The sequence below is a fragment of the Globicephala melas genome, chromosome 11, assembly GCF_963455315.2.
Source record: "Globicephala melas chromosome 11, mGloMel1.2, whole genome shotgun sequence".
Taxonomy (NCBI): domain Eukaryota; kingdom Metazoa; phylum Chordata; class Mammalia; order Artiodactyla; family Delphinidae; genus Globicephala; species Globicephala melas.
In genome coordinates this window covers 1,317,355-1,330,961 of record NC_083324.2, presented here as the reverse complement: position 1 = coordinate 1,330,961, position 13,607 = coordinate 1,317,355, and the positions used below count along the sequence as shown (strand labels likewise).

General features: G+C 46.7%; 3 protein-coding genes across 3 annotated transcripts in view; 1 reads left to right on the top strand and 2 right to left on the bottom strand.

Annotated features, from left to right (window-relative positions):
- MGLL (monoglyceride lipase) overlaps window positions 1–13,607 on the top strand; it is a 275,956-nt gene that overhangs the window by 21,797 nt on the left and 240,552 nt on the right. The window contains exon 2 of the mRNA XM_060308749.1: window positions 9,487–9,623. The gene's annotated coding sequence lies outside the window, so the exon portion shown is untranslated. The remainder of the gene's footprint in view (window positions 1–9,486; window positions 9,624–13,607) is intronic.
- KBTBD12 (kelch repeat and BTB domain containing 12) overlaps window positions 1–13,607 on the bottom strand; it is a 52,788-nt gene that overhangs the window by 7,802 nt on the left and 31,379 nt on the right. Inside the window, exon 5 of the mRNA XM_030849228.2 lies at window positions 6,600–6,797. Within this exon, the coding sequence (XP_030705088.1) occupies window positions 6,600–6,797 (198 nt within the window). The remainder of the gene's footprint in view (window positions 1–6,599; window positions 6,798–13,607) is intronic.
- On the bottom strand, window positions 7,410–7,885 carry LOC115848475 (large ribosomal subunit protein eL28). The gene has a single exon (XM_030849229.2). The coding sequence runs from the start codon at window positions 7,857–7,859 to the stop codon at window positions 7,446–7,448; it is 414 nt and encodes a 137-aa protein (XP_030705089.1). The 5' UTR covers window positions 7,860–7,885; the 3' UTR covers window positions 7,410–7,445.

Genomic DNA, 13,607 nt, shown 5'->3' with positions numbered 1-13,607 from the left:
CTTCTCACTGCAGTGGCTTCTCTTTGTTGTGGAGCACGGGCTCTAGGTACGCAGGCTTCAGTAGCTGTGGCACGCGGGCTCAGTTGGTGTGGCTTGCGGGCTCTAGAGCGCAGGCTCGGTAGTTGTGGCACACGGGCTTAGTTGCTCCGCGGCATGTGGGATCTTCCTGGACCAGGGCTGAAACCCGTGTCCCCTGCATTGGCAGGCGGATTCTTAATGACTGCTCCACCAGGGAAGCCCAGGAGTACAGCAACTTTTAACAGACTATTTCGCTGATACTTCATCACTTCAAGTGGGTGCAGGAACCCCCCTCACTTCCATCTAGTCCCTTAGCCTACCTACCCCATTACGTTTAATTGTCACCACAAGGGAGACAGCCCTCTCTGTGTAACACTAACCCACACTGAGAACACTATCAGACAGTGTTAAAATTTTTCCTGTCGACTGCCATTCATGTGCTAAAGAACTGAAGAGGAGAAAAATGTCCATTATATTTACCCGGGTATTCACTATTTCTCTTTGTCTTCCTGGATTCCTGAGGTTCCAAGTTTCTCAGCGATACCAGTTGCCTTTCATTTGAAGAATTTTCTGTAACTTTCCTTTTTTAGAGCAGGTCTGCCTAATACGGTGTATTACACTGATTAATTTTTGTACGGTGAACCAGCTTTTCATTCCTGGCATAAAGCCTGCTTGGTTAGAATGCATAATTCTTTTTGTATGTTGCTACATTCAGCTTGCTAGTATTTTACTGAGCATTTTTGCAACCGTATTCATAAGGGACGTTGGCCCGTAGTTTTCTGGAATGTCTTTGTCCAGTTTTGCTATCAGGGAAATTCCGGCCTCATAGAAAGAGTTGGGAAATGTTCCCTCCTCTTCTATATTCTGTAAGTGTGTGAAGAGTTGGTGTTATGAGCTCTGATCTTTTGGAAACATAATGTTGGCTTCCTCACTCTGTGCTGGGGGTGGAGAACAGAGTTTTTGATTCTGACTTTCCTCTGCTGAGTCAAAGAACTCAACAGTTCTGTCAAGAACTGTGAAGAGTCTTAGACTTTACAACACGAAACTCCTGGTCATAGAGGAAGGACGGGGTCGCTCGTAGCAACAGCAGCAGGCAGTGTGTCCGCATTTTAGAAGTACAGTTATTTGAGCCGCAAATCCCACAGGGCAGCATGGAGAGTGTCAGGCGACACCTGTACAACCAGTGGGCTGCCTTGTAGGACGGGAGCCCTAAGCTTAGGAACCGGAAGCTTTTATAATGGCCCTTGCGGTGGAGGGAGACACTGTCTCTCTTTTCTAAGGTTGTCTGCTGTACAAACACGCTTGAAAGGGTCTTCCAGAACAAAGGCAGGCAGTGTCTCTGCTCCCAGATGCTCAGAGATGCATGAGACCCACAGAGGATTACCTTCCAGCAGGCTCACCTGCTAATATTTTCCTTAATACTCCCCTCATTGTTCCTCTCTTACATGTACTCTATTTATGTATCTCAAATTTGCTTTTGTTTTATCAGTTATACACGCGCACGATTTAAAGAGCCAGACAGCTCAACAAGGTTCAGGCCTTAAAGATGGTTGTGTCCTACCCACCTCCCCATTTTCTGCCTTTCAACCTGGCTGATTCTTCTGGCACTGAACACTGTCATCTATAAATAACGTATTTTATACTATTGCAACTTCTTTTCTTAAAAAAAATTATTTTCTTTATTTTTATTATTATTATTTTTTTGTCTGTGTCTGGTCTTAGTTGTGGCACACGGGATCTTCACTGAGGCACACAGAACCTTTAGTTTGCGGCACGCGGGCTTCTCTGTAGTTGAGGCGCTTGAGCTCGGTAGTTGTGGCACGCGGGCTTAGTTGCCCCGTGGCCCGTAGGATCTTAGTTCCCCGATCAGGGATCGAACCCACGTCCACTGGACCATGAGGGAAGTCCCTACTGCAACTTCTTGATTTCTCAGATGAAGCCATGCACTCCTGACTTCCACTGTAGAAAATGTGGTTTCAGCTTTCTTCCACATCCCCACCGTGTGTGCCCCACTCCCCCGAAGGGTTGAGGCTCCGTGTTTACCACTGACATGATTAGACGTGATTGTTATCAGTGCTATTCACACATGACCGGGTGACACGCTCTCCTTTCCTGCACAACTGCTTGCTTCCTCTCAAGTCAATTGTTCTATTTTTGTTAGTTTTCATTGCTCTTCTCCAAGTGTCTAAATCTTGCAGAATATTAAGATTTGATCAGTTTTCTCTTCTGGAAGTCCCCTCCCCCAGAGCCTTTGACCAGCTGCCTTCTGAACTGGCTGTTCAGGCCACTGTACAAGCTGTCATCCCTGGATCTCCCCTCAGTATCCTTCCCTCCACTGTGTTTAATCCTGTCTCCTGGCCCCCTGTCCTCTAGTACTTGGCTTAGGTGTTCGTTGTTGGGAAGCAAAACCTAACAGAAGGGAGCACAGGAGATAAATTTTGGGAACATTGCATGTCTGAAAACGTGCTCCCACACTTAGAGGTTCAGCAAGTACGGAAGTATAGGTAGAAGGTAACTTTCCTCTAGGGTTTTTGAAGGCATTAGCTTAAGTTTCTTCTAGCTTCCAGTGTCACGTTTCCTAAGTGTGGTGCTATTCTGATTCCTGACACTTTCTACGAGATGAGTCCTTTCTCTCTGGCAGCTTTCAGGATCCTCATTTGTCCCCGGCGTTCTGTGACATTGCAGGGATGTGCTTTACTCTGTGTCCGTTTTCTTCCACTCTGCCGGGGATGAGGTGTTTCCTTTCAACTGGTAACTTTAGTTCTGGGAAATTTTCCTAATTTATTTCATGGATGTTTTGTCCCTCCAGTTTCTCTATTCTTTTTTTTTTTTTTTTACTGAAACTCCTATTCAACCATTGGACCTCATGGACTTACTTTCTCTTTCTCTCATTTTCTATCTAATTACTTTTTGCCCTGCTTCCTGAGAAGTTTCTTCCACTCTACACTCCAAGTTTTCTGTTGTATATACAATTTCTGCTGTCATATTTTTAACCTCCGAGGACGCGTCTCCTCCTGGCACAGCCCGTTTCCTCCAGTTGCTTTTCTTCTTTTATGTTTTGATTTCTGTCTTTTCTGTACATGCTTTCCTCAAAGGTCTGATGAGCCCCAGCTGTTTGCTCATCTTTAAGAGAGGGATACCATGGAAGCCTTTTCCGTGAGGTTCTCTGTGGGGTGATTTGGCTTTGCCTTATTTTGGGGCAGGTCAGATTCCCAAAGAAGAATCTTCCTGTCTCCTGACTGGAGGTTATGGCTGCCCACGTCTGGGAGCCAGAAGACGAAGAAAGCTGCTGATCTCCAGATTCAGTGTGTAGCTGTTCTCTTCCGCTCCCTGTTTTTAGTACTGATTGCCTCCCCCACCCCCATCCTTAGCTTTGGTCTTTGCTGGGGTGCAGGAGGGGCTTTATCTCAGTGTCGAGGGAAGGGCAGGAGATTGGGCTCTTCCTGTCTTTCCGCTGTCCTCGTGTTTTCAGCGTCACCTTCATTCCCTCTTCCAGACTTGTCCACCCCCAAGACTCCCTGGAGTTCTGTGGTTTGTGCTTCCTTTTCCTGTTGCCAGGTTAGCACTGAACTGTCTCATGTCTGAGCAGTTATTCATCCATCTGCTTTCCTGCTTCCAAAATTGTGTTGCTGTTGCCCTCTCTCCTCTTTTCTTTGTCTGACTGTGTTCATTCCATTTACCGTCATTTTCGTGGGACGTGGGAGAAAACAGAGGTGTTCAATCTATTTTAACCAATATGCAGTTACTATGTTTATTACGTGTTTTGGTGTCTGTCTTTCCCGTCAACTGTTGAGCATCTCAAGATTGTAGCCCAAGTGCCTCTAAACAGTTTGTTTCAATACATTTTTTATGGAATTAACTAAACAGATTAAAAGGGTACTTTCTTGACTGTGTTTTTCTGAGTAAATAAATGGGATGAGTAGGTTTGTGTCACACAAGGAGAGAAAATTCAGTGCCTGTTTTTAGGTCTGACTCTGAGATCTCTAGTTTGTAATGGGCACGCTATTATACAATTGTTCTGTTTTCCATAAAACCCCACTGTCAACTCACTTAGCTAATCCGGGACAATTTTCCATCTTAAAACCAAATAATTAAAAGGGACTTTGAGAGCTCGCATAGTAAATCCCTTTCCCTCTGGCTGGAAGCATTATTAGTCCATTACAGTTCCAAGAAAAGACATCGGCTCAGAGGGTGAGTTCAGGCATTCTTGAAAAACTGGGGATATCAATTCTTTAACTCAGTATTATACAAAGGAAAATAGGACAAGGAAACAAGACAAAAGAGAGTTATCTTCTAGATCCTTAGACACTAATTACCCCCCACTGCTCTGGAGGTCCTGAGGCCACCCTCTGTATTCTCTGCCCTTCTCTTCTGGTCAAGAGAAAGCCTGCAGCCAGGGGATGGAGAGCAGGCCCTGGCGGGGGGGTGGGGGGGGGCGGCGAGTGGTCCAGCACCTGGGCGCTCTCCTGTCTCCTCCAAGGCCTCCTCACTCACGGGGTTGCAACAGGGGTCTTTAAAAGATCTCCTTGCCCTGCCAGGTTTCTTGCTACTGTGACAGGTTACTACCTTTACACAAGCATGTGATGTGTAATATAAAAGATATTAGAACCGTTAAAAAAAGTTTTGGAAAGTTCTCTGAAGAACAAATAGAGAAAGGAAAATTGAAGCTTCTTATCATGGGGACTTTCAAGAATACAAAAACCAGTAAATAGGGAATTCCCTGTCAGTCCAGTGGTTAGGGCCCCACGCTTTCATTGCCAAGGGCCCGGGGTTCGATCCCTGGTCAGGGAACTAAGATCCCACAAGCCGAGTGGTGCGGAAAGAAAAAAAAAATCTAGTAAATAAAGCTCCTGTAGCCATTATCCAGCTTTCACAATGATCAACACTTTACCAACGTTGTAAAATCTGTTCTTGCCCCCCATCCCCATTCACTGTTTAAAAAATATTTGCTGGAGTAGATTAACACAAGTTCCAGACAGCATGTCATTTTCATCCATAAAAACTTCTACACAGTCTCTCATCGTTCATAACGTTTTTCCTTTTTCTTCCTCTTTCATATAAAACTACAATGCCATTATTATTGTGACCTAAAATTAGCCATTCCTTAATATCATCTAATACTCCAGTCCACACTCAGATTTCCCAGATTACCTGAAAAATATCTTTCTCCACAAGATTTGTTTGAATCAGGAGCCAGATAAGGTCCACTCATTGTATTTGGTTCATATACCTCCTAAGTCTCTCTTAATTCCTAATGAAAACTTTATTCTTTAACTTACATATAATTACGTGCTTTAAAAATGAAGGGAGGTGTATAGCAGGCCTGGTTTTGCTGCAGGGGCAGCTCTGTTTTAATTGGGCATGCTTCCAAAATTGTAAGTACTCCTGGGGCATGTTTTTCCTGGCTATGTCCTGGCCTAGTACTTCTATTAGGAAGGTTAGAATTAAACTGTTAATCATTTTTACTGTAGCTGCATTCTGCCTTACTTACTGATGCAACTAATCAAACTTTGGAGACAGTTACTTATTAAATTTGTGCATATTTAAAAATCTCCCTGGGCTTCCCTGGTGGTCCAGTGGGTAAGACGCCGTGCTCCCAGGGCAGGGAGCCCCAGTTCAATCCCTGGTTGGGGAACTAGATTCTGCATGCCACCACCAACAGCCCGCATGCCTTGACTAAAAGATCTGGTGTGCCACAACTAAGACCCGGCACAGCCAACCAAAATAAATAAATAAACAAATATTAAAAAAAATAAAGGATAAAAATCTCCCTGTTACTTTAAAAAACTATAAATCCGTACTGTAGATTGCAATGATGGTGGCAATTAGATATGTGGAAGCTGAGTTTGGTAATAAACACGTAGATTAGGTATTATCTTAGAAAGCCTTTCAAGCAATTTATTTCTTGTGTCAGTAGTGGGGAGTAAGAGAGTTTTCCGAGGGCAGGATTTCAGTAAAGATCAATAAATGCAGAGCTAACCCCCCGTGTTTCTGGTCATCCCCCTATTTCCATGCGTTCTTCATATTTTTATTTATTTTTTAAAAAATATTTATTTATTTTGGCTACCCCAGGTCTTAGATATGGCAGGCGGGCTCCTTAGTTGCAGCATGTGGGCTCCTTATTTGCGGCATGCAAACTCTCAGTTGCAGCAAGCATGTGGAATCTAGTTCCCCGACCAGGGATCGAACCCGGGCCCCCTGCATTGGGAGCACAGAGTCTTATCACTGCCCCACCAGGGAAGTCCCTCTTCATATTTTTAAATCTCTCCTTTAGTCCTACAATCTGGCATTAGCCTTCCCTCCCCCATTTCTCCTCTTGTCGTGTTCAACTCATGTGTATTGTGTGTCTGCTGTGTGCCAGACACATTACAGACCAGATCTCACTTAATTCTTATGACAGCCCGTGGAGGGAGTAGCCCCACTTTGTAGACGTGAAAACCCAAGGTCAGAGGTTGGTGAGTTGCCCAAGGTCACTGCTTTTGCCAGTGCCCCCTGCTCTTAGGATTGTTCGTTGGGTCAGTTAAGGGAGGTGAAAATTGACATCAAAGGAGGTTACAAAACATTTAAAACTCGACCAGTACCTGCTCCGTGGAAGCCCCCGCAGACGTACAGCTTTCCGTCCACGGCTCCTGCATTGGTAGAATTGGTGCGAAGTGAGAGCAGGGGGCTGGGCATGGGTGGGCCCTCCCTCCAGAAGTCCCCGTCCGGGTTGTAGATCTCCACCGTGTCAAGGCACTTCCGAACCTGACCCTTGTCTCGACCTATGCAGCCGATTCCACCTGCAGAGGGTGACACAGAAAGGAGGTGACCAGAGCTGAGATGTCCCCATGGGCAGTGCCCCCTTTCTGCCGGGTCTGTATCTCAGGTTCATGGACCTTGGTGTGCTTCTGTTGCCTGGTGCTTCTTCTGAGATAATTTGTAAGCAATGCTAATGTCTACTGTGGACTCCTTAGCCAAGGCTAATCTCGTTTTATCCATAGTATTCTATCTGTTTGTGCTCGCCCATGAGGCTGATTCCACCACAGGCTTTATAACCTACAACATCCAACACTGGCTCACACAATGACCCTCCCTTTAGAGGAAGAATTTCTGGTTTGAATGTGAGGGTGACCCGGTTCTGACATCTGCCTTCCTGTTCGTTATGATTCCACAGACCTGGCTAGAGAGGCAAACATCCTTTCCATTCCCATCATTGCCAGCCTGTCTCTCCTTCTCTTCTTGTTTATTTTATTTTTTATTTTTGGCTGCTCCGCATGGCATGCCGGTTCTTAGTTCCCCGACCAGGGGTCGAACTCGGGCCCCCTGCAGTGGAAGCGCAGAGTCCTAACCACTGGACAACCAGGGAATTCCTTCTCCCGCTTTTTTTTTTTTTTTTTTGCGGCAAGTCAGCTGACAGCTTTATTGCATTGGGGAAGGGGACAGATTGCTCAGGAGCTCTTGGTGGGGCGGGTCCGCTGCCTCTTCACTGTCACAGGCTTCTGGCTGCTCAGAATGGCGCTGGCTCTGCGGATGGCAGCTATACGCAAATCCGGGCGATACTTGTTCTTTTGGATCATGTGCCGGCTGCTACTGAGGGTGGCCCGGGCGTTCTTGTTGATGGTGGTCCGCACGTAAGAAGTGGCTGGCTTTCGCTGGCCGGATCTCCGCTTCATGACCACCACGACCCTTTTGCCGTCCGCCGCCGGCTCCACGCCCACAGTCTTGCGGTGAATGAGCCCGTTGTAGCGAAAGGAGTTGCGGGCCTTCAGGTTATTGGGTTCGGTGCTGTACGTCTGCTTATTCCTCTTGATCAAGAAGCTGGAGCAGTTCCGCATGACCATCCATTGCAGATGCGCGGACATGGCGGCAGCTCCTCTCGTGGCGGCGGCCGGATACGGCCTTCTTCTTTACTTAAGTGGCAGGAATTTTTCCCCATTAGAGCAGGGCCAATCTTTGGTAAATTTCAGGTTTGGGGGTCAGAGGGAAGCCCCAAACACAAATGCATGATGCGTCTTCCATTTTTGAGTGACACAGTTCATTCGGTAGATATTCCCTGATTACCTGTTACTCGCAAGGCAGCATGCTCATGAGGAGGAGCTGAGAAAGATGAGCGAGGTATGTTTCTTGCCGTTATTAAGAAATTAATGGGGTGGGCCCTTCCCTGGCGGTCCAGTGATTGGGGCTCCGCCTTCCCGTGCAGAGGGTGAGGGTTCGATCCTTGGTCGGGGAGCTAGGATCCCGTATGCCTCGTGGCCAAAACATCAAGGCATAAAACAGAATCAATATTGTAACAAATTCAATAAAGATTTGAAAAATGGTCCACATCCAAAAAAACTTTGAAAAGAAAAGAAATTAATGTGGTGCAAAGGGCCATATACACAAATAAACAGATAGCGACATCATGACAAGTACCTTAAAAGAGATACACATTACACTCAGAAGTCCAGAGACTGTAGCAAGTAGCAGGAATACCATTTACATAGTTGTGACTTTAAGTCCAAGGCTCCATGGGAAAGTAATGGCATAAGAATTTCCAATCCGCTGTAATAAGAAGCACAAGTTTGTAGGTGACCTTTTTTGTACCACAATGAAAGGTCTTAAATGTCAGGGCTATATTTCCTGATCTGAAGCGTGGCTCCTGGGATGGAGGTGAATCCCCTGGAAGGAGAGACAGTCCTCTCTTCGGTGACCTCATTCCATGTAGACCCAATCTGGTGACCTGGTCAACACGACCAATCAAAGTTGGGAGAGTGCTGGCCTCAGGCTACCCTGGAGGGTCCTGGAAGGGTCAGTGCAGTGGGGTGTGGGTGAGGGCTTGGCTCTGTTGTTTATAGCAACACCAAGACCAGAACCGAGACTGCTCTCATCACATGGCCTTTACTCAATGTGTCACTTAGAGATTAATCACATGACACCTCGTGGCATTTCCTCTTTTGTGTTATTTAATTCCCTTTCCCATCGTCATGCTGGTCGGATGGTCCTTCCGTGCATCATCACATGGTTTCCTATCTTCCTTCAGTACTGCACCCCAGGACCTAGCACAGTGCCTGACATGTGCGGGTCTGGAATGAATGAACCAGAAAGTTAACTTTTCCTCAGCTTCCTCTGGCCTAGTGGATATGTTACAGGCTCACTGAGGGCAAAGACCACTTTTCACCTGTCTTATATCTCACAGTGCCTGACACATGGTACTCAGTGAATCCGAGAAGATTGATGGGAACAGCTTATTTTCACCCTGGTTGGGACTCACGCAGACATAAGAGGACTTCAGAGGGAACCTTTTTGTTCTCTTTGCCTATGGAGCCTGGCCTGTTTCCTGTCTCAGTACGAACCCAGGGATCAAGGCTATAAACTCAGGAAGCTCTTAGCTGCTTTCCCTTTTCCGCCTGGATAAATAATTTAGCCCGTTACCGTGCCAAGTCTGAGCAGCAGCGTTTCCAAGGAGGGGACACGCCGGCCTCAGTTAACTGCACACTCTGTTGTTCACAGGCCCTCTTCCAGTGTGGCGCTGGGGCAGCTGGAGGCTTCTTAGTCCAACAAAAAGTGGAATTTCCTATCTGTGGGGCAGGATGGGCTTAAAGAAGAGGATTTATCTTTAGCAGCTGACCATGGCAACCACCCATCAGGTAAGAACAAGATGATTTGGCTACCTGCTCCGTAAGAGATACTGTTCGGCTGGTTTGTATTACGAGCACTTTAGAAGACCAGTCAGTGGGGGCAAACAGATGAGATGCAAGTCGCTCAGAGCCAGTCTGGGCACACCCAGCAGCCAGCAACCTGGGCGTAATCAGAAGTTCACACAAAAGCCCGTTAAGAAAGCTTCCCCAACATAAAGCATATAAAGAATGGGTATTATTCTCTCGGTTGTTGAAATAATTAGAGTGCTTGTCATTTTCGTTTCCCTTTTACTAAGTGTATTTAATTATAACGTTCAGCCTTTACGCTACAAAACTAAACTTCTACACAGGTACCCTTTCTGTTTGGTTGTCAGACAGTTCACAAGCTCCACTCGGGTGACACGGGCTTGCAGGCTCTGCCTTTGTTTCTGACCGCCCGCCCCTGAATACACTCTCTGTCTCACTTGGATGTAATTCTTCCACCAAGTACACTCTCAGCACCACTCTGTTACCAGCGACTTAATGAGCTTAAACTGAAAGTGAATGCTGATTAGATAAATAATCAAATAAAAGCATGGTCTTTATTAATAAGTCAGCACCAGCACGACAAGAGAACTCTTTTGATCCTGGGGTAGGATCAGCACATCTTTAGAATTTCAATGAGATACTTCATATCTTTAATTTACATGCCATCAGTACCTCTGCGCCTGACTTTCCTTTATTCAAAAACAGGCAAATAGAAGTTATCTTTACCCCAGTGGACCTCCAGTGCAAAATACATACTTTAGGTTTTTTTGGTGGGGTCAGGGGGTGTGGATTATAGAAGAAGATGCCTCTCTCTCCTCTTTTATTTCTACCAAGATGAAGACCTGCTCTCTTTGTGTTTGGTGGTCATAGAATCTTTCCCTCTGCAGGGCGTGGGAGGAACCGTCTCCCCACACCAAGCCTGGCCGGGCACTGGCAGAGGGCGGGGGCGTGGTCCTTCCCTGACATCCTCTAGGACTTGCTGTCCATGGGGCCTTGAACACAGCGGGGCTGGTTCCTGACGTCCTTCTGCCTGCAGTCCTGCCTTCAGGTGGCAGGCTGCACCCCAAAGGGGAGGGTGAGTCTGGAGCAGTTCTCACCAGCTCCCAAAGTTGCTTGCACGGCTCAACAAGCTTTAATAATATATTCACTGTTGAAGGCTCCCGTGGGCCAGGGAAAAAGCATGTGGGCTTTCGGAAACAGAGCATGGTTCATATGCCTGTGCCACCACTTATAGCTGGACGACTTTGGTCAGTATAATTTCTCTAAGTCTCAGTTTTCTCATCTGTAAGTTTCGGATAATAATTGCAATTTCAAATTGCAAAGGTTAACTTATAGGTAACTATGTAAAGGTGGAGGAGGGTGAGGAGGATGGACATGCGCTGTAAACTATTCCCAAGTATATGATGGGAATTTCCTGTTAGTTCTTCCCACGCACTCCGCGTGATGGTCATTCTTCCTCTCTCGTGTTCCAGAACATTGTGTAAGTGAAGCAGGGCTCACTGAAGCCTCTGGTCTTAGGTTTGCGTGATCTCAGTTTAACTGTCCGCTGCATCTATGATTGATGGCTGTAGGGGCGAAGCTCTCTTAAATGTTTACTTTGAGGTTGGATAGAGCAAGTCAGAGGCTGAAGGGCTGAGAAATAAGCTGAGCCTTCAGGTGGGGAGAAAGTTTCGCTGACATGATGGATCGGAGTAGTGCACTGGTCAAACATTCGAGACGGGTAGGAGCTGTCAGGTGGCAGCATAGGAGACAGTCACGCTAATATAATGCTCGCGACAATGTCCTTCTCACCCTGGTTGTCTGCTCTCTGGTTTTCTTCTTCACTCATTTCGGAGCTCCAGATTTGGAGCCTAAAGTGCTAGAAGACATGATCTAGCTTCTTGTCCCTTCTTAGGGCTCTCTTGGGTATTTTCAGAAAAAAAGCCCTTCAGGACAGGGTGGAAAGTAGGCTCATCTGCCTTTTACAAACTTCCGGGTCACGCCATAGGCCTGTCTAAGTGTGTTGGGCTCACAGGACACGGGTGGTGGTGCTCTCTCGTGTGCGCACACCCTTTTCACCCACTAACCCCTGCCTGCCCTTCGCCAGCCTTTTCTTGCTAAGAAAACGTCCATCTGCATTCTGTTCGCTCCTCAAAACAGACGACCAGGAAAATCAAATAAAAGAGCTGAAAGGGCAGACCAAGTTGCACTGGCTAGAGCCTGGATTTGCTTGGTTTTGGAGGGAAACTCAAGTGCTTGAAATATCTTATCATTTCCAAGAGGAAATGTAGACAGTTGACCAGAAAGTTCTGGCACTGAGCCTTGGGTGCCAAATAAGCTGCAATTACAGAATCACTGTCCCATCTGTGGCTGATTCCGGATGACCCCTGGGCTTCCGTCCGGCCCAGCCCTGGGCCTCGGATTTCAACGCGCCTCGCCCGTCAGTTCTTTCCAATCCTGGGCTCATCTTTCCCTTCTTTCTTGCCAATCCCACTTCCCCAGCCTGTCCTGCAGGTCCAAAAGCTGAGCCCACAGTGGGGGAGGGAGAGCCCGGGGTCGTGGTTGGGAGCCCGAGTGCAGATGCCACAAGTTCAGACTAATGTCACTGTCCCCACGCCTGCTCGTCACCCAGTTCTGCCGACAGGACCCCTCAGACATCTCAGGCCTGTCCCTCCCCCGTAGGTATACAGAGCTTGGACGACCGGACACCACACTGTGCCGTGCTCACCTTCCTTCCCCTCCCATCGCCCCCCGCCCTGCATCCCCAGCACCCTGTGCTCCAGGCTCTCCCAGCTGCCTGCAGTTCCCCAAGCAGTGAGGTTATTCATCTCCAGGACTTCGCTTAGGCTCGTCTCTGCCTGGACTGGCCTCTCCTCCCCAACGTGACAAACTCCTCTTTCAAGGCTCAGCTCAGTAGCCACCCCTAGGAAAGCCTTCGTATCTCTGCAAGCGGCCATTCCCTCCTCGAGCCTCTGCTGCCCTCTGAACAGAGATCAAGATTCCTATAAATAGTGCTGCTCTTACTTATCTCTGTGCACGTTTCCCTATTTGATTAGGCTGTAAGTCACTGGAGGGCAGAAGAATGTCTAATTCACATCTGTATGCCCCATGCTTTTCAGCCGGGGCAGACAGTCAAGAAAAAATAACTGAGCGCGTGAATGGACCAGCTTCTCACCTGCATCCCGGGTACTTTTTTTTTCTTCTTATGCTCTTTGTCAAAACAAAAAGTGATGACTAGCTTTCCAGAATGTGTCAAGCGCTGAGTCCAAACAGCTGAAAACTCACTTCCTGTCAGATAATAAATATTACCTTCTTAAGGATATAGGACTCTCAGTCCAGATATGGAGAGAAATTGTTGCTGTCTGTTGTTGGGCTCATTTTCCCCCCAGGTCTGCCCGCCTGAACCATCACTAACCTCCCTTAACTTGGGCTGGACATAACCTAACAGGACACAGGCCAAGTTTATACTAGTACTTCTCTCAAGTGACCCTGCAAAGAACCATTAATCAAATATATTCCACACCTTGGAAATGTAGACACACAAGATGTAAAGTATGAAGGCGAAGTATGCATCATTCTGTTCCCTGAGTTTCTTCTAAAGGAGGCTTGACAGTATGTGCTGAATAACTACTATAGAAAAAAGGTCTTGAGACTTCCCTGGCGGTCCAGTGGTTAGGACTCTGGTGCTTTCACTACCGGGGCCCAGGTTTGATCCCGGGTCGGGGAACTAAGATCCCACAAGCTGCATGGCACGGCCAAAAAAAAAAAAAGAAGATCTTAATAAGTCTTTGATATGTTTATCTTTTGTGTAAATAAAATGATTTACAGAAAGTGATAATTTGTGCTCATTTCTATATTTACCCAAGAACAGGTAAAGGAAGGGAGTAATTAAAGAAAATGATCACATGTATAAATGGATAAAGTAGTTGAAGATAATACATTTTACTCAAAATGACAGGATTTTAAAATAATTGATATCTTCTTCAA